The sequence below is a fragment of the Lontra canadensis genome, unplaced genomic scaffold (genome assembly GCF_010015895.1).
Source record: "Lontra canadensis isolate GAN:19392208 unplaced genomic scaffold, GSC_riverotter_1.0 scaffold171, whole genome shotgun sequence".
Classification (NCBI taxonomy): domain Eukaryota; kingdom Metazoa; phylum Chordata; class Mammalia; order Carnivora; family Mustelidae; genus Lontra; species Lontra canadensis.
This window is the reverse complement of record NW_022631165.1, coordinates 46,410-69,414: the sequence shown is the minus strand read 5'-3', so window position 1 is coordinate 69,414 and position 23,005 is coordinate 46,410. Positions and strand designations below refer to the sequence as shown.

Here is a 23,005-nt window from a genome sequence, read left to right as displayed (position 1 = left end):
CTGTGGGTCCAGAGCCCAGTATCGTGCACAGTCAGGCCTGGCATGACTCGTGGACAGTGGCTGCAAGCTCTGCTCAGAGAAGTCCAGTGCCGCCTGGTCCCAGAGCAGCAAGGGGCATGTTTGTAGGTACTGTGAGGTTTGAGGTGCTGGGCCCCACGGGCCCCAAGGTGCTCTGGGAATCAGTGAAAGTGTCCTTAGGGGATCTATGGTCCCAGTTCTGTTTTCTGCGGGGCCATAAGCGAGGCCACCGTGAGGAAGTCTGGGTGGTCAGCCCTGCCTGTGCCCTGCTATTGCCAGTCCCCTCCCCGCTCCCCTGGTCTTCCTCTGGGTGGTTCAGCCCCCCACACTCTGGTGATGCCAAGAGGGAGGGATGCTGGGAAGTTCAACCAGGACCTCAGCCTCAAACAGATGGGTCATCTTGTGTCCAGCTCCGAGAGTGCAGGGGTGAGCCCATGGTGGGGGGCCGGGGCGGTGGGGGGCTCTAAAAGAGGGAACCATCCAGAGTGGACGGAGGTCCTGCTCCCTTCAGAGAAGGGGGCTGTGGAAGACAGAACGCTGTAGGCCCAGCCTGGCCTGGGAGCACCTGCTGGGGGGCACGGGGGTCTGGGGAGGGGCCCACTGCCCTGATCCTGCCTTTGCTGTGAGTGTTGGTGTGCACCAGGGTGTAAACACACGAATGGGAGTGTACAGTGGTGGTTGTGTGCATGTGTGTAACTGGATGGAAGGGGCTATGAAGTCGTGTGTGTGTGGATATGTGAGTTGGTGTGAGGGTTTAGAGCATGGGGGCTGTGTGTGTGAGTGTGCGTGTTCCCATGAGGCTGGCTGAATGTAGGGGATGTGATTTAGTGTGGCCTTTGGAGGAGGTCAGCAGTTCGGTTTGCAGGAGATGCAGGGACACTGTCCCGCACCGCCTCCTCCCCCTTTCTGAAGCACAAGTCAGGGCAGAATGAGGTCTGGTCTCACCCTGGAGTCCGGGAGAGGCCAAGGAGCCCGGGACTCCCGCGGGACCAGTAGGTCCTCTCTCCGCGGCCAAGGCGCCCGAGACCTCCCCCCGCCGCAGCTATCCCCGCGGGCAGACGAAGCGGAGAGCAGAGCCCAGCGGCCTTCCCGGAGGAGGTGACTCGGGCCGGGCGGGCCGCGCGCATTCCTGAGCCCTGAGTAAGCGCGGCCGCCCCCTCCGGCCGGGCCCGCCCCCGGCGCGCACGCCCCTCGCTCCATGGCATTCCCGGGCGGGCGGGCCGGACGGGCGCGCGGGCGGGGACTCGGCGCGGGCGCCCTCCCGGGCGGCGGCGGCGGCGGCGGCGGCAGCAGCAGCAGCCCCTCCCCGGAGCCCTCAGAACCCCCGAGGACCCCCGCGACCCGGGGCCGGCGGCGGCGGTGAGTGAGCGCGCGCGGGAGCGGGGCGCAGGGCTCCGCGGGCCGGGCGGGTCCCGGACCCGCGTCCGCTGCGCGCGGGGCCCGTGCTCCGTCCGCCGCGGTCGGGGGCGCGGACAGCGGCCGGAGTCGGGCCGGGTGCGGGGTCCAGGCCTGGGTCCGGGCCCGGGGTCGGGCGGGTCCCGACGCGGAGCGTCCGGACTTTCCTCCCCGGACTTTCCCGAGCCACCCGCGGAGGCGGCCCGGCCCGGGATTCCTCGCCCGGCGCGCCGCAAAAATAGCCCAGGGCCGGATTAGCACGTCCGCGCGGCCTGACCGGGCCGGACAGCTCGGCTCCAGCCGCCGCCCAACAGCTGAGGGTCCCGCGAGCGGCAGGGCTCGCGGCCCGGGGCCGTCCCTGGGCCCCTCCGCGCTGCGCCCCCCCCTTCCCGGACGTGTTCCGCCGCGGCCGCCGCCGGTGGGTGGTGCTCCGAGCCGAAACTCCGGCTCCGGGGGTGGGACTCCTCGGATCGTCCCTGTCGCAGCCGTCGTCTCCGGGGTGGGATACTGTCACCACCAGTAGCCGGAGCAGGGAAGCTAGCGGCGGGGGCCGGCCCTCCGTCCCGCTCCGCAGCCTCTGTCTCCCCACTCTGTAAGTCCCGGAACTGCAGGGACCTGGGAGCTGCTCCCAGGACACCCCCCTACCTTGTGCTTAGTGGCCAGGAGGAGCGGAGGTGGGGGGCGTGGGGGCGTGCCTGGAAACAGGCCTTCTATTGGCAGGCGAGACCGACCCAGGTGCTCCCGGCGCTGGGGGAGGGCCTAGGCCTGCTGGGGGCCTGTTCGTGGTTGGATGGGGCCTGGGCAGGGGGTCTCGCAGCCCGGCCTGCCCCTGGCCCAGCTGGCTCCTGACGGGGGTGCGTTCTGTGCAGCTTGGGCTGTGTGTCCCTGTGTCCGTCTGGGTGGGCGGGGCCTGGATCTGGAGGCCCTAGCCTTGGACTGGGAACCCCCTCCCGCCCCCCCACCTTGGGACTTCCTGAAGAAGATTCGAGGATGAAACTGGCTTTTCAGGTTTGGCCCAGCTAGATGCTGGGTTCTCCCCACCCCGCTGAAGCCAGCCCCAGCCCCCTAGAGAGCCCCCAGAAATCAGGAGGAAGGAGAGGAACCCAGCAGCTGTCTGGGGTCCACGAGGTTCCCCCTGGGAGCCCCCTGGGCTGCACCCCCTGCCACCGGGGGGGGGGGGGGCTGTTCTGGGCCAGCTGGGCTCTTTTCCATGAGAACCAGGCAGAGGTAGTAGGTGGGCACAGGAGTCAGTGGCCCCACATTCCGGGCCCCAGGCCCCATCCCAAACCTTCCAAGCAGCCGATCTGTGTCCCATGGCGCGGACGGGCTGACTGAGGGCGGCTGAGCTGGAGGATGGCTGGGACCGCGTTCCTTGCGCTGGTTAGCGTCCCAGCCCAGTGGCTGTCCTCGGGAACTCCGGTTCTCAGGGGGCCTTGGCTCAGAGGTGCTCACTCAGGTGTCCTCTGCCTTCCAGCGCCTCCCTCAGGGTCTTCTCAGCTCCCAGCCCCGGCTCTGGGCACACCCTGTTGCTCTTTTCCCTGGATGTGAGGTGCTCCCCTTCCGGCTCCGATCCCCGACTTTGGTGTCTGTGACAGGATCCACTTTCTGCCCGAGGATCGTGTTCCCTGGCTTCTGCCTGTTTTCTGGGTTGGGTGTGTTGGGTGTGTTGGAGGATGACCCCCTCCTCCCTGAACTGAGAGGCTCTGGGTCGGGATAGGGTGGAGTTGGGGGCCCAGATAGGATACGCCCACCCCTGGGGGGCTGTGGCCAGCACCAGCTAGGCGGGCACACAGGTCCCTTGGACCCCAGCTCCTGGGCAGACACTGTCCAATGCTTCGAGCCCCCTTGGAGTCACCAGGTGGTGACTGGCCTCTCAGGGCCTCTGTGTTCTTATCTGGAAGGTGGCTCCAGAGGACCCTTCCCAGGGGCTGTGTTAGGTCAGCAGGCTCTGTTGGAGCCAGGCTTCAGGCCAGTGTGCCAGGCTGCTGATGACAAGCCGTTTCCGCTCTTACAACAGACTCCAGGACTTGGCTTCCGTCCCCTCCCGGGACCTCTCGAGTGCTCTCCAGGAGCTGGCCCGTCCTGGGAGGAGGTCGCTAAGCCCGAGGGTGTCAGGTCCTTGGGGGAACTTCTGGGGGCGCTGACCTGGGGCCCGGCTGCTCACCTGCCCTTGACCCAGGCAGACTGGTCCCTGTGCAGCTTGAGGGAGGGTTCCCCTAGCCCCGGAGCCCCAGTGAGGCCGCAGGCTGTTGGAGCCAGAATTGGCCATAGCTAGACTCCTCCCCCTTGCTGATGGACGCGGGGTGGTCCCGCAGCCTCTCTGAGCCTTGGGGTGCGCTTGCCCTGTCGGGTACTGTCGCAGCCACTGGGGTCAGGGGCTTTGGTTCTGGCTGTTGGTGACCCCCGGGTTTGGACGGTACCCCTCCCTGGGACTTGTGCTCCCTCTGTACCACCATCCCTGGGGAGGTCCCCGAGTGTAATTATCTCTAGGAATTCCTGTGCCTTCGGGGGACCACCTGAGGTGGGGTCCTCCGGTTCTGTTACTGGCCTTCTGCATACCTGTTTGGGGTGATGTCTGTCCCATGATAGGTGACGAGGGAAGGTGGGATTGATGGGTCTCATTGGGGATGGGCAGAGGGGTACTGCGGGGCCATCAGCGAGGTCTTGGGCCTGCCCTGCTGCTGTCGGACCTCGTTTCCTTCACGGACAAGCGGTGAAGTCTGGGAGGGTTGAGGACGACTGAGGACCCGACCGTGACCAATTTCAGCATTTATGCCATTTATACGTAAGACAAAGAGGCAGAGAGAGAGGTGGGTGATGTGCTTTGCTGCACAGTAGCAGGGGGTGGGGAAGGCCTGTATTCTGGGGTGTCACACAGTGAGTGATCCCCGCTAGTGGGGGATTTCTGGGGTTGGGCATCTGTTCGATGGGGTGGAACCGAAGTGTGAGGGTCAGAGGTCAGGGCTGTGGTGTGGAGGCTGGAGGATTTGGCCCCTCCTGGGATCTCACTTAGGTGAGGCAGGACGGGTCTGGGCGGGTGTCCTGGGGTGGGGCCCATTGCTCCTGCTGACCTTGGCGGTGGGCGGTCCCCTGGGCAGGGCGGGGCCAGGGTGTGGCAGGTCCTGTCCTGGGGCTGGGCGGTCCCCGCTGCCCACCCAGCCTCCGGCTGCCCACCCGTTTCATGGTGGCTCTGGCCACTGTCTAAGCTGAGCTGGGCCACCCCCCCCCACCCCCCGCCGCCGTGTCCTCCTGCCTCTTGGTCACGGCCTCCCACACTGGGCATCTCTGCAGGCTCCCATCTCCAGGATCCTCCCATGGCTTCTGCTCCGGTCCTACATGCTCTTGGGCCAGTGCACTCCCCCCGCTTGCCCCCCCTTTGGCTGCCCTCAGGGAGTTCCCCGGAGCCGGCAGGCAGGAACCAGCCTGGCTGTTGGGTCCAGCTGTGTGCCTGGCGCTGCTGTGGTCCCTCCTTTTCAGAGGAAGAAGTGGAGGCTTACGGAGGGTTGCATGTGGTGAAGATGATCAGGTGTGCCCAGTGTCTCAGGCCAGGCTCTCCCCTGGCTTCCCGGCTCCCCTTCCCCCCGCCCCCACCCAACCCCTGCACCGGCCTCTCATCCCCAGGGCTTCAGTAGGACCTGCCCCTGTTCCCCACCCAGCCCTCTGCCCTGAGGCTGTCCATTGAAAGCAGCCCTCGTGGTCCTCTGACCTGGTGGGTCCCCCTCGTCCCCCAGCCTGGTCTCGGGTCCTCATCCATCGTGAGCCCCACGCTTGTCCTGTGCTGCCCGGAGTGCCTGGGTGTCATGTCTGCCCCTGTTTTGTGCCCCTGGCTGGGCTCAGGCCCCACTCGTAGCATTTACTAAGCCACTGTGTGCACTTTCTACTTGACGTCTCCACGCCCAGTGCGGGGTCTCCTGGTGGGGCTGGGCCTTGGGTGGGCAGCCTTGACTGTTGCCAGCCTGACTCAGATGCTGTGTGACCCTGGGCCGTCAGGCCCTCCCCGGGCTGCGGTTTCTTCCTGCCCTGAGGGGGGTCAGTGGAGCAGAGATGCTGTTGGGATCCCCCCGGAGGGGTTGGCTGGGAACAAGAGCCCACTGTGCGCCTGGGGGAGGCCTGGACACTGGGCTACTGTCTCCTCTGGGTGGGCACTCTTTGTCCTCTAGGCCTGCCCCCGCGCTGGGGCCCACTCTGGGGCACCCCCCTTGTGAATCCCACCCACTTGAGGCCCAGATGGGGAACTGTGCACACAGGGGTGGGGCAGACCAGGAGCCCGCAGCATGGGGGCCCCTGTGGGTTATAGAGCACCTCCCACTGCCCCTAGAACAGGAAGGACTTGGGTGGAGGTGAGGGCCACCGTGAGATGTGGGCAGACGGGCACAGGGACCGGGTGCCTCCATTGTGAGCTCAATGGCCCTTGTGTTCCTGGGGCTTCCTGGAGGCCCAGGTTAGCCGGGGTGGGGAGTGTCCCCGTGTACCTCACCACCCTTTTCCCAATTCTTGGCTTGTGCTGTCCCTGCCCCGACCTCGTCCTGGGGTCTGCCCCTCCTCCCAGACCCAGTTGAAGGGTCTTTTTTGGGAACTCTTCATCACTCCAGATCCTGAGGACGGGCCCAGTGTTTCCCAAGCAGCGGCTCGGACCAGGCCTGCCTTGGACACCGAGGGCCCAGCAGGAACAGGGCAGCCTACACGTGGATGGTGCCCTGGGCTGTGCCCGGGAATCCGGGGCTGGGAGCATCTGCCAGGGGTGGGGCCAGTCTTCTGACCCAGGCTGTGTGCAGGGGTGAGGCATGGCGAGAGCCTTGAGCCGGAGGTGGGGAGCTGGCTGTGGGGAGAGGCTGCGGGGGCAGCAGAGCTGGGAGGGTCCTGGATGTGTGGGGTGCTGGGAGCGGTCAGCTGGCGGGGTTTCTTGGACTCCTAAGTCGAGAACCAGTCCATACCCTGGGAGGTGCTGGGAATGTTTGGAGGCTCCTGGGGAGGCCAGCCCCCCTGGAGTCTGGCCTGGGGCCTCCTGGTGGCCGGTCTGGGGCCAGGAGGAGCTGAGCGCTGGCCGGAGGGGCTGTTCTTGGTGACCCGTGCCCGCCTGGTCTGTGTTGGGGTTCCACTCTCTCGGGTCGGGAGAGCTGTGAGTTGCTCTGAGCGGACCCCTGGCTTCCCTGTTCTGTGTAAGTGTAGCGGAAGCTGTGGGCGGCCCCCCCGGGCCTGTCTCTGGGAAAGCGCCCCCCCAGCGTGCCGCCTCGACCTCGGGGAAGGCAGGCCCCTGTTCTCTGAGACTGCTGGGCTGTGTGTAAAGCGGGGGTGGGGTTTTCCGTACCTCTCCTCCAGCAGGCGAAGGGAGGCTGTTTCTAGAGGCATTCGCGGGTGGGGTCTCAAACCTGAATTTTTTTTTTTTTTTTGAGATTTTATTTATGTGAGCGAGACCATGTGCGCGGGGTGGTGGCGGTGGCCGTGGCTGTGGGGGGAGGGAAGGGGCGGAGGGACGTGCGGCCTCCCTGCTGAGTGCGGGGCCTGCCTCCACCTGGCTCCCTCCCAGGACCCTGAGATCCTGACCTGAGCGCGAGTCACAGGCGCCTCCCCCAACCTGAGTGTCAGAGTTGGTCTGGCTCCCAAGCTCTTGGATGTGGCAGAGGAGTTTTGGGGTCTCCACTCCCCTGCTGTCTGTGCCCCACACTGTGCTTTGGATCCCGTGTCCAGACACCTTGCTGTCCTTCTTTGGGAGAGCTGCCCTGAACGGGACCTCCTGTAAGGGGAGGGGACGTGGCCCTGTGGTCGTTGGCTCTCCATCCCATGGACAGAGTCAGACCCTGGGCTTTCCACCCCGGTCTCCGGTGCTCAGGGAGGTGCTGGGCGTGGCTGGGGGCCGTCCCTGTGTGCGTGGCGCCCCCTGGTGGTCCCGGTAGTCACCCCCGCCCAGGTGGCTCAAGGAAGTGGAAGGTCCCCTGCAGGCAGGACCTCCCAGACCCAGGGGAAGCCCTGTGGCCACTCCTCGGTGAGCTGGAGGGGTCACGCCCCCTGCGGTGGGTGCACAAGGTCTCCTGTCCTTGCAGCAGATGGCACGGGGCTTCTAGGGCGAGGTCTGGGTCCGACAGGGTTGAGATGCAGACTGGTGTGGGACCCTCAGCCTGCCTGTGTGCTCACACTCGCTCACACCTCTGCCCTGGCTGTTTCCCGTGGGAGGAGCAGCCTTGGTCCCTTGTCACCACCTCGCATCTTTGCTGGACGTCACCTTTTCAGGAGGATGTCTGTGGCCTGGGAACCGTAACGTGCTGTTTTCCCTGCCATGTGTCTCACGTTTTAACATAGCGTGTTGACTGACTTCTAGGTTATTGTTTCTAAGATTTTATTCATTCACTTGAGAGAGAGCGAGTGTGTGCATGTGCGGGGCAGAGCAGAGGGAGAGGGAGAAGCAGGGTCCACGCTGGGCACACGACCCTGAAGTCACTACCCCAGCAGGAAGCCAGAGTCGGAGGACGCCTAACCGACTGAGGCACCCAGGCGCCCCGTGCTTACTTAGGGGTTATGTTTGGACGGTGCGTGCCAGGAAGGCTGGGATTTTGTCCTCTCTTGTTTCCTTGTTTCTCCATTCGTGTGTCCCTAAGCTCCCGGGAGTGACTCTTAGTGGACGCTCAAATATTTGTCACGAATGTCTCTCGACAACGAACGGATTCGTGTTGTCTGAGGACCTCGTTCGTGCCCTGCGATGTCTCTTGGGATGACTGAAGGGGGCGTGGAGCTCAGAGAAGGGCTCCAGGACCATCCCCGTGTGCGGCGAACGCTGGGAGGTCTGTGGGCACCATTCCTGAATGCCCCCTTCCCCCCCAGGCCCGTCGTGCCCCTCCGGCGCCATGAGCGAGGCCCGCAGGGACAGCACCAGCAGCCTGCAGCGCAAGAAGCCGCCCTGGCTGAGGCTGGACATCCCGGCGGCGGCACCCCCAGCGGCGGAGGAGCCTGGCTTCTTCCAGGTAGGCCCCGGCCGGCAAGGGCTGGGGGGGTGCCCTGTCCAGCCTCCTCACTGCGACGCCGCTGCCCAGCCCCTGAGACGCCAAGCTTTCCTGCGGAGCGTGAGTATGCCCGCCGAGACCGCCCGTGTCCCCTCGCCCCACCGTGAGCCCCGGCGGCCCGTCCTGCAGCGCCAGACGTCCATCACACAGACCATCCGCAGGTAGTCTCCTGGTGCGGCGGCTCCGCTGGTGGGCGTGCTGGGGGGCCGGGGCTCGGCACATGCATCCCCTGCGGGCACGGGGGCTGGGAACAGAGCCAGGGTTCCTCCTGTCTTGGCTTTCTCCTTGATCTCGTTCCCTGGGTCACCCTGTCCTCCTTCGTAGCTCTGAGGACCAGCTGCTCTCCCCTCCAGCACTTGCTTTCTCCTTCTCTGTCTCTCCTGTCCCCATGCTGTGGTCCCCGGATAGCCGACAGGTGCGCTTCGGGCATGTCCACACTCTGCCCCTCTTGGGTCCCCCTGCTGCCCGCAGGGCTCTCCCACAGCGCCGGTCTCTTTCTCGGTCCCTGCTCAGGTACCTGGGGCCGGGTGTGAGTGTGCGGACGTCAGGTGGCGTGTGCATGGCTTGCCATCTCTTGGGGCTGCCGGCGCTGTTGGTGTTCCCTGGGGTTCCTCAACAGCCCGTGCTGGCAGTGGTTTTCCTTGCATGGCCTGGAGGGATGGACGGCTTGCTTGGGCTTGCAGTGCCCACTGCCTGAGTTCTCGGGCGTCTGAGGTCACACTGCTGCCCGGGGCCAAGCTCCCTGGCTCTAGGCTGAGCTCTGCGTGCCGCCTGTGGACTCGGTGTCTGTCCCTGAACGTCCTTCTCTGTGACGGGTTGAGGATCTGTGTAGCATACCCGTGGGGCGAGGCCTGCCATCTGCGGTTCTGGCAGGATCCTGGAGCTGGCTGATTATTCAGGGGGTGGCCGGGGCTGGAACCCACTGCCCTCTCAGTGAGGCCCAGCCCACCTGGACTGCTCCAGTGCGATGGGAGGCTGGGGTCGGGGCTGGCATCTGCGAGGAGGGCCCCTGAGGCTTCCCCATGCTGAGAGCCTCCTGTGGCAGGGGCACCGCGGACTGGTTTGGGGTGAGCAAGGACAGTGAAAGCACCCAGAAGTGGCAGCGGAAGAGCATCCGTCACTGCAGCCAGCGCTACGGAAAGCTGAAGCCCCAGGTCATGCGGGAGCTCGACCTGCCCAGCCAGGACAACGTGTCTCTGACCAGCACAGAGACGCCCCCTCCGCTGTATGTGGGCCCGTGTCAGCTGGGCATGCAGAAGGTACGCCCGTCCACTGCCGCCTCCAGGCAGCCTCTTGTGTAGCTCCTGGGGCTGGGGCTGTGTGCCCACTGCAACCGAGGGGATCCCTCAGAGCTCCTGGCAGGGGAGGGTGCTCAGACGGTGCCAGCAGGGCCCCTCGGATACCCTCTGGGAACCGGGAACCAGGCTAGGGGACGGGGTCCTGGGATAGTGCCTTGGGGCCCGTCTCTGGGTGTGAGACCATCTTGGGATGAACAGCAGGGCACAGGCACTCTAGGTGAGGATGGGGACCCTCTTGGGTTCTTGCACAGCCATCCAGGGACCCACTGACCCACCAGGAGGGGCGGCAGCTGTGTTCTCCACAGCGGGGTCTGGGGTGGGGAAGGAGCCCCGTAGCGATGACCCTGGCCTTGACTCTTACGTCTCCTTCCGTCTGCCAGATCATAGACCCCCTGGCCCGGGGCCGGGCCTTCCGCGTGGCGGATGACACGGCCGACGGCCTGAGTACCCCGCACACACCTGTCACGCCGGGTGCCGCTTCCCTCTGCTCCTTCTCCAGCTCCCGCTCAGGCTTTAGCCGGCTCCCGCGGCGACGTAAGCGCGAATCCGTGGCCAAGATGAGCTTCCGGGCAGCCGCGGCCCTGGTGAAGGTGGGTGCGGGGGCCGGGGTGTGGAGCGGGGCGGGGGCCGGGGTGTGGAGCGGGGGTCTGGCAGCCCGCACGCTGCATGTTCCCCTCCTTGCCGGCAGGGCCGCTCTCTTAGGGACGGCACGTTACGCCGGGTGCAGCGCCGAAGCTTTACTCCCGCCAGTTTCCTGGAGGAGGACACGGCGGACTTCCCCGACGAGCTGGACACGTCCTTCTTTGCCCGGGTAAGAACACACGGACATCCCTGCGACCCCGCCGTCTGCGTGTCCTGCCCTGATCGCCCCTGTTTGCTCAGGAAGGAGTCCTCCATGAGGAGCTGTCCACGTACCCGGACGAGGTGTTCGAGTCCCCTTCGGAGGCCGCACTCAAGGACTGGGAGAAGGCCACGGAGCAGGCCGACCTCACGGGTGGGGCCCTGGACCGCAGTGAGCTCGAGCGCAGTCACCTGATGCTGTGAGTGCTGCCAGGCTGGGGGGCGGCCGTACTGTGGGGGGTCAGGAGCAGCTGGGCCGTGGGACGCTCGTGCCCTGGAGGCCTGAGGCAAGGAGTAGTCTCCTGGGCTGTGGCTGTGGGACCCAGGGTGGGGCACTCTCCAGGACTCAGCGGCCCACCTGCCTGACAGCAATGGCCCTGGGGGCCCTAGGCTGGACAGAACCCAGCAGGGAGGAGGCGGGTGTTGTGCTTAAGGCTTGTAGATCGAGGGGAGCCTTAGATAGGTTGGTAGGTCAGGTCATAGGTTGAATTCCATCTCTCCATCTCTGGAAGGGCTCTGAAGCTTTCTGGGGTAAGGACACTGGTTGACCGCACTGCGCCATCCCTGCTAGATGGGAACGAGAGAGGGGGGGAAGGTCATCCTGGTCCTGCCGGGAGGGATCACCCCAGGCCGGGCATCTAAGGCGGGAGGTGACAGCGCCCCTTCCCCCCAGGCCCCTGGAACGAGGCTGGCGGAAGCAGAAGGAGGGGGTTGCAGTGGCCCCGCAGCCGAAAGTGCGGCTGCGGCAGGAGGTGGTGAGCGCGGCGGGCCAGCGTCGGGGCCAGCGCATTGCCATGCCCGTGCGCAAGTTCTTTGCCCGGGAGAAGCGGCCGTACGGGCTGGGCATGGTGGGCCGGCTCACCAACCGCACCTACCGCAAGCGGATTGACAGCTACGTCAAGCGGCAGATCGAGGACATGGACGACCACAGGTGCGCGGGGTGCGGGGGCGTGGGGGCGCGGGTGGAGGGGTAGGTGGGGTGGGGCGCAGCTTCAAGCAGGCAAAGCCGGGGTCGGGGGCGCGCCCCCACCCCCCTGACGCTTCGCCCCGCCCCGCCGCGCAGGCCGTTCTTCACCTACTGGCTCACCTTCGTGCATTCGCTCGTCACCATCCTGGCCGTGTGCATCTACGGCATCGCGCCCGTGGGCTTCTCACAGCACGAGACCGTGGACTCGGTGAGCGCGGCGCCCTTCCCAGCCGGGACCAGGCGTCTGCAATCTGGGCCCGCACTCCCTCTGCCGCAGTCGGGGAGGAGAGTGCCCCGGCGGCCTCTGTGAGCTCTCCCCCTTCCAGGTGCTGCGGAACCGTGGGGTCTATGAGAACGTCAAGTACGTGCAGCAGGAGAACTTCTGGATCGGGCCCAGCTCGGTGAGGGCAGGGCCTCGTGGGCGTCAGAGGGTGGGGATCCTGGACCGGCGGGGGCCGGGTCCACCACTGCCCATCTCACTCGCCCGCAGGAGGCGCTCATTCACCTGGGCGCCAAGTTCTCGCCCTGCATGCGCCAGGACCCGCAGGTGCACAGTTTCATCCGCGCGGCGCGGGAGCGGGAGAAGCACTCGGCCTGCTGCGTGCGCAACGACCGGTCGGGCTGCGTGCAGACGTCGGAGGAGGAGTGCTCGGTGGGTGCGCCCACCCCGGTTTGTGGTTGCTCTGGGGCTTCCCAGCGAGGGCCCTCCGCTCCCTTCGAGCCCTGCCTCCTGCTTGCGCATCCCAGACAGCAGCTGCAGCCGGTCTGTGACTGGGGCGCGCTCTCTGTGCGCATGCGGGTCCTGTTCTTGTGCACGTGTTTTATGTTGACACAAGTGGCGCTGCCTTAACTCTTTCCACTAAGCAATTAAAAGAGACCCCCCCCCCCCAAAAGATTCAAGTTAAAAAATATTATTTAAGAAAAGATTTATTTAGAGAGAGCACAAGCTGGTGAGGGCAACACAGGGCGGGGGAGAGCAGACTCCCTGCTGAGCGCAGACCTGGCCACGGGCTGGAGCTCACAACCCGGAGCTGAATGAGGAGTGGGAGGGGTACCACCCAGTGCCCCATCCGGGCTTTTATCACCTCGTAGGCGGAGGTGCTACAGTTTGTACCAGTTCCTCATTTGGGTTGTTTCAACTTTGAAGCTGTTAGGAATTCTGCTGTTGAGCTCCTTTCAACAGTGCCCCCACATGCATACACGTTTCTGGAGCATCATTTCAGTAACACGGGCTGTGGGCTGACGTGAAAGTCTCCGTGGCTTTGGGCTAACGTGAGAGTCTCCGTGGCTTTGGGCTAACGTGAGACTCTCCGTGGCTTTGGTTTTCATTCCTGTCTCCTGTTGGCTGCACTGATCGAGGGGTGGGCTCTGACCGGGGTCGACCGTGTCCTCCCACAGTCCACGCTGGCAGTGTGGGTTAAGTGGCCCCTCCACCCCAGTGCCCCAGACCTTGCCGGCCACAAGAGGCAGTTTGGCTCTGTCTGCCACCAGGACCCCAGGTCAGTCTTGTTGCCTTTGTCCAAGCTCTGTGGGGTATGGGGGGAGAGGGCATAGCCCCCCTCATTGCGAAGCTGGACAGGTGTGGGTGCCAAGGAGATAAAGGGTGTGACCACATACTGGTTCATGCAGGGTGTGTGATGAGCCTTCCTCGGAGGACCCCCACGAGTGGCCGGATGACATCACCAAGTGGCCGGTGAGCTGGAGTGAAGGGCTGTTTGGGAGTCACCCCCATCAGGTGAGAGAGGAGTCCACACCTCATCGCTCAGCGAGACCAGAGAGATCCCGTCCAGGGACCACCCTGTATGTTCAGATCCTGTGCCCCTGGCCTTTGCCCAGCCTGTCTGCCTACCAGCACCTGCTCCTCTGAGCAGGTAGCCAGAACAAAAGGACCAGGGGGACACTTGGGAGGCAGGTGACCTTGTTCTGACCTGAAGGATGGCTTGTCTGCATCTCAGGGTGTGGCGGGAGGCCCGTTTCCTACCCTAGGACCTGTGCATCCTTGCCCCAGTCCCCAAGCACAGTGTGGGGCCCAGGGTTGGGGGAGGCCCTAACCCAGCTCACCCGCATTTGTGACCCAGATCTGCACCAAAAACAGTGCCGGGAACCACACCAACCACCCGCACATGGACTGTGTCCTCACGGGCCGGCCGTGCTGCATCGGAACCAAGGGCAGGTAGGTGTGCTCCTGTGTGTGGCCAACCGGGGGGTGGGGTGGGAGGTTGCCCTGGGGCCCCTCCCCCTCCCCAGGTTCTGAAACGGCCCCAGCTGCCCCCCTCCAAGTCTTCTCAGCCCTGGCCTGAACTTGCAGGTGTGAGATCACTTCCCGGGAGTACTGTGACTTCATGAGGGGCTACTTCCATGAGGAGGCCACACTGTGCTCGCAGGTAGGCCTCTAGGGCGAGTGTCCCTCTCCTGTTGCCCCGGCCACAGTGGGTGCTGACAGGCCACTCTGCACAGGTGCACTGCATGGATGACGTGTGTGGGCTCCTGCCCTTCCTCAACCCCGAGGTGCCTGACCAGTTCTACCGCCTGTGGCTCTCCCTCTTCTTGCACGCTGGGCAAGTGATACCATGTGGGCTGAGCTGTGCCAGGTGGGGTGGGTGCCCCCAGGGACCCTAGGTGTGGCTGGCCAGATGATGGAGGGGTGGTCTCCCCGCTGAGACCCTGCCATACCCCGCCCTCCCTGCAGGATCCTGCACTGCCTGGTGTCCGTCTGCTTCCAGATGACCGTCCTGCGGGACCTGGAGAAGCTGGCCGGCTGGCACCGCATAGCCATCATCTACCTGCTGAGTGGGGTCACCGGTAACCTGGCCAGCGCCATCTTCCTGCCATACCGGGCAGAGGTTAGGCTGCCCCCCAGAGTGGGGACCCATCCCAGACTGGCTCCATGTCCAGCATGGAGCGTGGGTCCCCAGACAGTCCAGCCTGGGGGCATCTCCTTTTGGCTCCTCAGTTTTGACATGGGCTGCGGGAGGCAGGACAGGGAGACAGGGCTCTGGGTCCGGGGTGGGTCTGCTGGGCCTCACCAGCTCACGGACACCCACACTGTCGCCAGGTGGGCCCAGCTGGCTCCCAGTTTGGCATCCTGGCCTGCCTGTTCGTGGAGCTCTTCCAGAGCTGGCAGGTCCTGGCACGGCCCTGGCGAGCCTTCTTCAAGCTGTCGGCGGTGGTCCTCTTCCTGTTTACCTTCGGGCTGCTGCCCTGGATCGACAACTTTGCGCACATCTCGGGCTTCATCAGCGGCCTCTTCCTGTCCTTCGCCTTCCTGCCCTACATCAGCTTCGGCAAGTTCGACCTGTACCGTAAGCGCTGTCAGATCGTCGTCTTCCAGGCGGTCTTCCTGGGCCTCCTGGCCGGCCTGGTGGTGCTCTTCTACTTCTACCCCGTGCGCTGCGAGTGGTGCGAGTTCCTCACCTGCATCCCCTTCACCGACAAGTTCTGCGAGAAGTACGAGCTGGACGCGCAGCTCCACTGAGGGGCCGCCCCGGGCCTCCTGGGCCCGACCTTGGCCTGCGTGCCCTGCGTGCGGCCGGCCGGTGCCCTGCACTGACCTCTTGTGCCTTGCTCACCGCGGTGGACGTCTCGTCCTCCAGGGCATTTACTACACTAGTTCCCACGATTACCTTCTAACGAGTTTTTTGACGACCACCTCGTGTGGCCAATAAATGCACCGGGAGCGTTTTAGCTGCCACTAACTTACCAGCGCTGCCTCCTCTTTGTGGTCTCTGGCTAGGGCTGTGGAGGGGGGTCCTTCAGGCCTCTTCCCCACCCTCCCCTCCCGCTTATGGCTCTGCAGAATGGGGAACAAAGTGTCAGACACACCTCCCAGTGAAGTCTACCAGGTGGCTGGCTGGACCTTGTCCCCATCTTTAGGGTGACTGGCAGCTGACAACGAGAGAAGAACCCATGGTTGTGCTATTGTGCCCTCCCCCACCCCGAGAAGTACCTGACCCCAGCCCTCCCTCTCCAGCCAGAGGCTGCCTCCCTTTCTAGGAGCCACAGGGTGAAGGGTGCTCCTCCAGGCGAACCCTGGGAGCTAAGGCCGGAGACCTCAACCACATACTATTGGCTGCAAGGCCCCTGTTGCCCCGTAAGCGCACAAAGCCAGCCATCGACTTCATGTCCCCTTGCAGTAGAAATCACGGTAGAATTACTGGTCTTGTGGCCGGGGGATGGTGTGGCCGCAGGGCTCAGAGCAAGCGATGGAGACCTCAGGGCTCCCCCGCACCGTTTTCTGCCCTTGCCTCCCCTCTGTGAATGGGCAGCAGCACGGCCGCCTGCTCCCAGACTGTGGCTCTCTTACTTTTCAAACTGAGGAGCAAGTAGATTTATTTTGTACGCAGGGCCAGGCCCACGTGCCGCCTGACTTGGCTGTTTGGGCCCAGGGCCTGGCTGCGTTCCAGCCGGTACCAGCCACCGGCACAGAGCTGTCCATGTCCGGACGTTCATTTTTGCCTCAGCTTTTTGATGAAGGACACCTCATCTCGATTCCGGATACCGTAACTGGAAAAGAAAGAGGACTACAGTGTGTGATCGGCAGAAGCTGTGTCTGAGTCCTCACCTGAGATCTGTGAGGGACTAAGAAGGAACCGGCAGGAAGAGCTGTGTCCAGGGAGGTGAGGAAGTGGCAGTGACCATCCTCTCGCCTGCACACACACTGCCTCCCCCTGGCCCTGGGAGGCCCTTCACTGCCACTGGTGAGTGCTGGTCCCACTGCCCCTCTGCCTCCCATTCCAGGGGGAAGGGCCCCCAGGAACCCCCTTGCAGGAGGCTCTCAGTCCAGCCAGGCACTCTCGGGGTCTCGCGAGTTCCCCAGGAACTGATTTAATCACGACTCCTCGTTCCTGGGAAGAGGCCCGAGCCCTCTGGTGGGGCTTGGGGAGCTGGCGAGCGAGAGACCAGATGCCTCCCTGCAGCTCAGAGCGTGGCCCACACTTACTCTCGGAGCTTCTTCCTGTCGTCTGTGAGCTTCTCTCCTGCAGAGATCAGGTAGTAGGTCCTCCACACGTAGGACCTGCAAGGTTCAGGGGTTCAGGCGCACCGCGGGCCGGGTGACGGGGCAGCTGGGACACAGGGGCTGCGTGTGAGATGGGCTCAAGACGCTCAGCTTGGGGGGACCCAGGGCAGGCGGCCTCGTCTTGGCTCTTGCTGTACCACGCACGCGCCGGGCCTGAGGGAACTCTCAGGAGGCACTGCTCCAGGGGCTGTGGTGGGCCTGACCTTACTCACGAAACAGGCTGCAGTACCGAGACCCAGACCGCACGCAACCTCTGGCCCAGCAGGCCTGAGAGAGCACCCAAGGGACGATGGGCAGGACCGCTGACAGCTGCCCCACCTCCAACCCGGGAGACTGCTTACACTAGAAATGCCTCGAGGTGCTCCCGTCTAGGAATCCCAGTGGCTGCCCAGGTGGCATGCTATAGACGCCAGAGCAGCTGAGGCAAGAGTCCCAGGCACCGGCCACCAAAGGCTCACCAAGACCTCACGGCACCAGCGCTTCCCACAGCCCCACTTACCAGCTGATGTGCTGGATGCCCCCCTCACGCTCTTGCCTGAGCTGCACGTATCTCTGAATGGCCTTCTTCAGGTCCAGGACGGTAGCGTTCTGGACCACAACCACAGCTGCAACACAGGTGGGAGAACAGGCACGGTGGGAATCCTCGGACGGCAGGAAAGGAACCCAGCAGCTCTGTTCAGACTGTTCTGGACGGAGACTCAAGTCCAGGTGGAGTGGGCTTGTGCCTGGCCCAATACCCCTGCACATGCCCCTGAGTTTCCCCGAGCCGTGTCAGCCATGTCAGCACCCCGCCTGTGGGAAAGCTGGGGCTGCACGGTCCCAAAGGAGAAGGTGAACACTTACGCATGATTTCTCCGTCCATCTTGCACACTCGGACTGTCATTGCTTGGCCGTATTCTAGTGCTATTTGCGAATTGACTTCTTCCAAAGTAACCTACAGAAAGACCAAGGGTGGGAGCCCGGCTTGTTGAACAACAACAAGAGAAAACAAGTTGAGAGTGTCCAAAAAGGACAAGAAACAGATTTCTTGCGTCTGTGTCTCACAGCTCCACCCACATTTTGTATTTAATGTCCAAAGCGCATGACAGCTCAGGAAGAGTACAGAGAGCAGGGAGGACCAGGGTCAGATCTGGGTTCTGGGCTGGGCAGGAGTACGGACACTGTGAGTCCAGGGCCCAGGACAACACGGAGTTGAGGCAAGTGTGCAAAATTCACCAGCCTCCCCACCCCCGCCCAAAGCAGTCACAATAAATATGCCAATACAACCTTAAAAAACCGACAAGTTGGGCACCTGGGTGGCTCAGTCGGTTAAGCATCTGCCTTGGGCTCAGGTCATGATCCCGGAGTACCAGGATTGAGTCCCCTGTCCGGCTCCCAGCTCCAGGGGGAGTCTGCTTCTCCCTCTGACCTCCTTCCCTCTCAAGCTCTCTCTCTCAAACAACTAAAATCTTTAAAAAGAAAAATAAAACCCGACAAGTTCAGTCTACGACTCCAGGAGGAGCCGACAGCCAAGACGGAAAGGCGGGACCGTGTGGAACCAAACTGAAGGCGGATAAACAAACACCGGTCCCGGTCCTGTCTCCCCATCAAGGGGGCGTCCCGTTCGCCACAGACGACCTCTGCGTTCCAACCCGCGTGTTAGAGGGTCCTGCGCGGACGCGCGTTTCCGTGCGCCTCTCTCCATGCCGCGCGCCCCCGCCGTCCAGGCCCGGCCCCCGCGAAGGCCCCCGCTTGGGCCCAGAGGCGCCTCCTCCAGGGTTGCGGGCCGCGGTCTGCCGTCCGGGCCGCCCCAGGGCCGTGCGCGGCCGGCGGGGAGAGGGCCCGACCCCGGCCGCCGCCGCCCGCGCGCACCTGGATCGGCAGGTCGCAGAGCAGCGGGTCCTGCACGACCATGGCGAGACCCTCCTGGAACACGTCCACCGCCTCGGAGTGCGGCAGCGCCTCCTCCTCGTCCTCCTCGTCCTCTGGCGCCTCGGGCCGCCCGGCCGCCTCCACCTCCGCCCCTGCCCCGGACGGCTCCAGGGCGCCTCTCCGCGCGCGCGCTCCAACCGCACCGCCGCGGCGCGCCCGGGTTCCGGCCCGGGCGACCGCGAGGGGGCGGGGCTGCCGCGGGGACCAATGGGGAGCTCGAGGAGGGCCAGCCGCTGGGCGTGCCGGGGCCCGAAGTCGGCCCAGCCATTGGCCGGCCTGGGGGGCGGGGCGGATGTCCAGACCAATGGGCACTCGGGACGGGCCCGGCGGCGGCGGCGGCGGGCGCGGGGTCTGCCGGGAGCCTGCGGGGCGCTGGGGGCCGCCATGCTGCTCTTCTGCCCCGGCTGCGGGAACGGGCTGATCGTGGAGGAGGGGCAGCGCTGCCACCGTTTCGCCTGCAACACCTGCCCCTACGTGCACAACATCACCCGCAAGGTGCGGCCCGGCGTCCGCCTTCGCCCGTCCTCGCGCTCGCGGCCGCCTCCAGCCGGCTGCGGGTCCTGCCGCGCGTCCCATCGCGTGCGCCCGAGATCCGGCCGCCAAGCCTCAGTGCCACCCCCCCGGGTCCCCGGCCGTCTCTCCCGCGCTGCGCTCCTGACCGCGCCCCTGGGCTCCCCTTCGATCTCGCGGCCCGTGCCTCCCCCTTCCCCCGGGCTCCCGGCCCCCGCGCGCGCGCCCGGCCCCGCCCCGAAACATTCCCCCTTCCCAGCCCGGCCCCACGACGGTGCGCGCCCATGCCCGGCCTCATGCACGCGCTGTCCCCAGACACGAGGCGTCCTGCGAGGAGCCCCCGTCGCTCACGCAGCTGCGGCCGGGCCTTTGCACGTGCTTTCTGCTCGGTCTGCTTTTCCGGGGGCGCCGTGCCCCTCGGGGGTCCTGTTTCAAATGGTTGCTCCGTTTAAAGCGTTTCAGCGTCTTCCCTGTGTTCCTGTGGGACTCCTACTTCCTGAGTCCGGCGGCCTAAGGCGTTGGAGGGCGGGGGCTTTTTCTCCGTTTCGGTGCCGCTTGGGGTCGATGCCGAACCTCGAAGTAGCGCGTGCGCGGGACGGGAACGACGCGCGCGGTGTCGTGCCTCGTTGCGGGTCTGTCTCCATCGTGAGCGCACTTCGGCGCTGCGCGAGTGGGAAACTTGTCCCCCGTGTGCGCGGGGCTGCGCCGGGCTGCCGCGGTCGCCGGCTGCGGGGGGAGTGGACGCCCAGGGAGCCCTGACGTTCCGGGGGCACTTGGCGAACCCGGGGAGCAGGCCAGGTGTCGTCTGCTGGGCAAGGCCTGGGGCTGCGCTCCGCGGGCCGTGCCGAGGAGGGGAGGGTCCCACCTACCGGCTTTCCCTGCCGCCCTGGTGCGTTCCTCCAGTGCTCGGAGCGATGCTCTCACCCCCGTGTGGTCACTGCGCCGAAACAAAGTCCTCAGACGCCTATCCGAGCGGCCACGCAGGGATCCCTCTACGAGGGCGGGCAGCCCAGCTGGGTTCCGCATGGAGCTGTCATCTTACTTTATCAGAGAAGGAGAGACGCGTGCCTCAGAGCGAGGGGAAGGACTGCGGAGGGGTGGCAGGTGCCTTAACGCGGTAAAGCCGGCCTGCGCGGTCCTGAGCGCAGGCCCGCCGGGAGGCAGACGCGGGTAGGGGCGGAGTGGGATGTTCCTGCCAGTCATCGCCAGGTGCAGGGAGGGGGCCGAGGGGTACAGTCTTTCCTCGCTCCTAACCTGTGCCCTGCCCCTGGGGATCACGGGATCCTGTTCTAGCGGGCCCTGGCGGTCAGTAGTAGCCTGAGAACAGGACCGCTGCTGCTGTTCCAGCTGCTTCCACAGTCACTCCTTAGGGCTTACAATGCATTTTCTTTCTTTGTTCCTGTTTTAAAAAGGTTTTAAAGAGAGAGAGAGAGAGAGAGAGAGGGCGAGTATAGATGTGGGGAGAAGGGGCAGAGGGAGGGAGAAGCAGGCTCCTTGGGGAGCAGGGAGCCTAGTGCCTCCATCCCAGGCCCCTGGGATCCTGACCTGAGTGGACACTTACTGACTGAGCCCCCAGGCACCCCCCCATATGTTTTCTAAGAATAGCTCCACACTGCTGAATTATCCTCTTTGGGGTGGCACCGGACCTGGATTCTTTAAATGCCAGCGCTGAGTTCTGTGCTGTGAGAGGAGAAATGTGGGACTGCTTTAGTGTCCCTCCAGTCTCTGTTGAAGGAAGCAGGTCTGGGAGACCCTTGAGGACGGGAATGGTTTGGGGGCCCAGGTCTGTCCTCCTCCATTGCGTGGAGCCTGAGGACCTGCTTTTCGTTAGGTGACAAATCGGAAGTACCCGAAGCTAAAAGAGGTGGACGACGTGCTCGGTGGGGCAGCGGCCTGGGAGAACGTGGACTCCACCGCAGGTGAGTCGAGAGCGGTGAGGCACGGGGTTGCCGTCCTGGGTCTGTGTCAGGGACGCCAAGGATGGGGGAGCGACTAACGAGAAAGTTTCCTGAGCACTTGTTAGACCGACGATATTGGCCCAACCCCACCCAGAGTTGGACGGCCCTGGGCCGGGGTCTCAAAGTGACCTCCCCACGTTTTAGGACCTCGGTGGCCTCCCCGGCCCTTTCTGGGGCTGTTCCGTGTGCGCTGGGTGTGGGAGACAGCGGTGGGCACCCCCTGCGCTCGGAGGGCTGGCCGTGGTGGGAGTGGCAGTGACAGGAGTAAGGGAAGTCAGAGCCCGAGGAAACACACGGGGTCCCTTGTTCTGGTGTGGATTTTTACACGTTAATGCCAGAGAGCATTCAGCTGTTTATCCCGAGTCTTGTTGGTGTGCGGAGGGGGAGACACGACCAGCGAGGGAAAGAGGGGAGCCCAGACAGTCCTGGACTGGGTGGACCAAGAGCAGCTCCTGTTCCCTGTCGCCTTTTCCCTGTAGAAGAGCGTCTACATCTGATGCAGTAAAATCGGCATCGGCAGAATTTGCTAAAAAAAAAAAAAAAAAAAAAAAAAAAAGACTCACGTACCTAATGTTTGAAATGGTGTTTGAGAGTGTGATGGAGTTGGGTCAGTTTCTCAGGGTGAAGTCACTTTGCCTCGAGGCACTTGGCAGAGGTGCGGGGCGGAGGGGCGGAGGGCGCGATGGCCCCGAGAACAGCCCGAGGGCTGCTGCCAGGATGGGTCCCTGTCCTGGAGGGTGTGTGGGTTCACCGCCGGCGGGGGCTCCTCTGGGAGGCGCGAGGGCCCATGCGATGGAAAGGCTGTTGGAAGCCTCGCAGGAGGGTACCCGTGATGCACAGGTAGCCACTGTCCCCTTCCTTGTGGCGTTCACAGCCCGTCTTCAGCAGATGGGAGGAGGAGAAGGGGGCCAGGGAGGGAGCTGGCGTGTCTTCCCGGTCGCAGGTCTCCGTTCCCTCACTGCGGGAGCATAGTGGGACCGGTGCCACTAGCGGTCGCCTGAAGTCATGGCACAAGGGTGCCCAGGCAAGGGATGCCAGGTGCCCGGGCCGGGGCAGGGTCTTGCTGCCTTTCCGTGACACGTCCTTCTAGCAGGTATGTCTGGCCGTGGGCAGTTTGTTTTTGTTTTGAATGATGTGGCTCACTCGTTCTTCCTGTTTCCAGAGCCGTGTCCTAAATGCGAGCATCCTCGAGCCTATTTCATGCAGCTGCAGACGCGCTCGGCCGACGAGCCCATGACCACCTTCTACAAGTGCTGCAGTGCTCAGTGTGGACATCGCTGGAGGGACTAGGGCCCGGCTGGCCCGGCCGCGCCACTGTCGCGGACCTCGCTCCCCAGGGTGCACTCCCCTCCAGGAGTGCGGACTTTGTCCGGAGGCATCTTTGTGGGGGTGGCGGGAAGCTGACCCTTCGAGGGGAGCTGGCCGGGGGGCCCGCAGACGCGGCCCGCCTGGCGGTCGGTCTGCAGATGAGCTCACCGTGCCCGGGGGTCGCGTGTGTGGAGCCGGGTGTCCGCAGGGAAGCGTGCTCTTCCGGCGTGCACGTGTCGGAGCCGACAGACGTCCTCTCCCCATCACCCTTCTCAGACGTGTGCCCTGTCGGCACAGTTGCGAAGTAAAATTCTGTTGATGGTACATCGATGTCCCTGAGTATCTAGCTGTTAACTTATTTTATCACCATCTGTTGTGAACGTTTAATTAAAATGGAAAGCCTAATGCTGCCTTTTCAGTGTTTCATTTTTTTTGCCAAGAAGTGTGTTTTATTGTCATTAATCATAACCTAATTTGCTGTAGTAGCCCAGGGCACACTGGAGGGGTGGGCAGTCTGCCTGGTGGTCCTCAGAGACCTGCAGGCCGGTCGCCTCGCCCTGGGTGCCCGGTCCACACTGCGGCCCGTCACCCGTGTCCACCGGCAGGTGGTCCTTGCTCCATGGCACGGCCGGGCGGAGGTCTCACAGGTGACGAGGGCAGGGAGTCCCCTGGGTGCTTAGGACGGTCACTCTGCTTCTCCCGCCGGGGGCGCTCTTGCCCGGCGGCTGTTTTCCAGCGTCTCCGTTTTCCCCGGCTTGGCCTTCTCGACGTGTCCAGCCTCTGCCATT

At 64.4% G+C, this 23,005-nt stretch overlaps 3 protein-coding genes across 8 annotated transcripts; 2 read left to right on the top strand and 1 right to left on the bottom strand.

Annotated features, from left to right (window-relative positions):
* Positions 1–1,340: 1,340 nt before the first annotated feature.
* RHBDF1 (rhomboid 5 homolog 1) lies at positions 1,341–15,215 on the top strand. 6 transcript variants are annotated; one of them, XM_032845890.1, is made up of 18 exons: positions 5,342–6,190; positions 8,230–8,369; positions 8,439–8,569; positions 9,454–9,667; positions 10,087–10,296; positions 10,395–10,517; positions 10,589–10,746; positions 11,220–11,477; positions 11,610–11,721; positions 11,840–11,914; positions 12,004–12,165; positions 12,912–13,012; positions 13,143–13,206; positions 13,592–13,686; positions 13,822–13,897; positions 13,971–14,104; positions 14,203–14,356; positions 14,569–15,215. In XM_032845890.1, the coding sequence occupies exons 1-18, from the start codon at positions 6,103–6,105 to the stop codon at positions 14,986–14,988; spliced, it is 2,715 nt and encodes a 904-aa protein (XP_032701781.1). In that variant the 5' UTR covers positions 5,342–6,102; the 3' UTR covers positions 14,989–15,215. The 6 variants fall into 6 exon arrangements, with proteins under 6 accessions (XP_032701784.1, XP_032701785.1, XP_032701779.1 ...); XM_032845891.1 differs by having other exon boundaries at positions 5,344–6,190; positions 13,971–14,071; XM_032845893.1 differs by lacking the exon at positions 5,342–6,190 and adding an exon at positions 1,341–1,377 and having other exon boundaries at positions 8,230–8,569.
* A 610-nt stretch (positions 15,216–15,825) lies between these two features.
* On the bottom strand, positions 15,826–18,534 carry SNRNP25 (small nuclear ribonucleoprotein U11/U12 subunit 25). The gene is made up of 5 exons (XM_032845895.1): positions 18,382–18,534; positions 17,374–17,464; positions 17,030–17,135; positions 16,453–16,527; positions 15,826–16,016 (listed from the first exon to the last, which is right to left on the bottom strand). The coding sequence occupies exons 1-5, from the start codon at positions 18,421–18,423 to the stop codon at positions 15,959–15,961; spliced, it is 372 nt and encodes a 123-aa protein (XP_032701786.1). The 5' UTR covers positions 18,424–18,534; the 3' UTR covers positions 15,826–15,958.
* A 247-nt stretch (positions 18,535–18,781) lies between these two features.
* On the top strand, positions 18,782–22,627 carry POLR3K (RNA polymerase III subunit K). The gene is made up of 3 exons (XM_032846120.1): positions 18,782–18,936; positions 20,783–20,870; positions 22,072–22,627. The coding sequence occupies exons 1-3, from the start codon at positions 18,826–18,828 to the stop codon at positions 22,197–22,199; spliced, it is 327 nt and encodes a 108-aa protein (XP_032702011.1). The 5' UTR covers positions 18,782–18,825; the 3' UTR covers positions 22,200–22,627.
* The last annotated feature ends 378 nt before the right edge of the window (positions 22,628–23,005 follow it).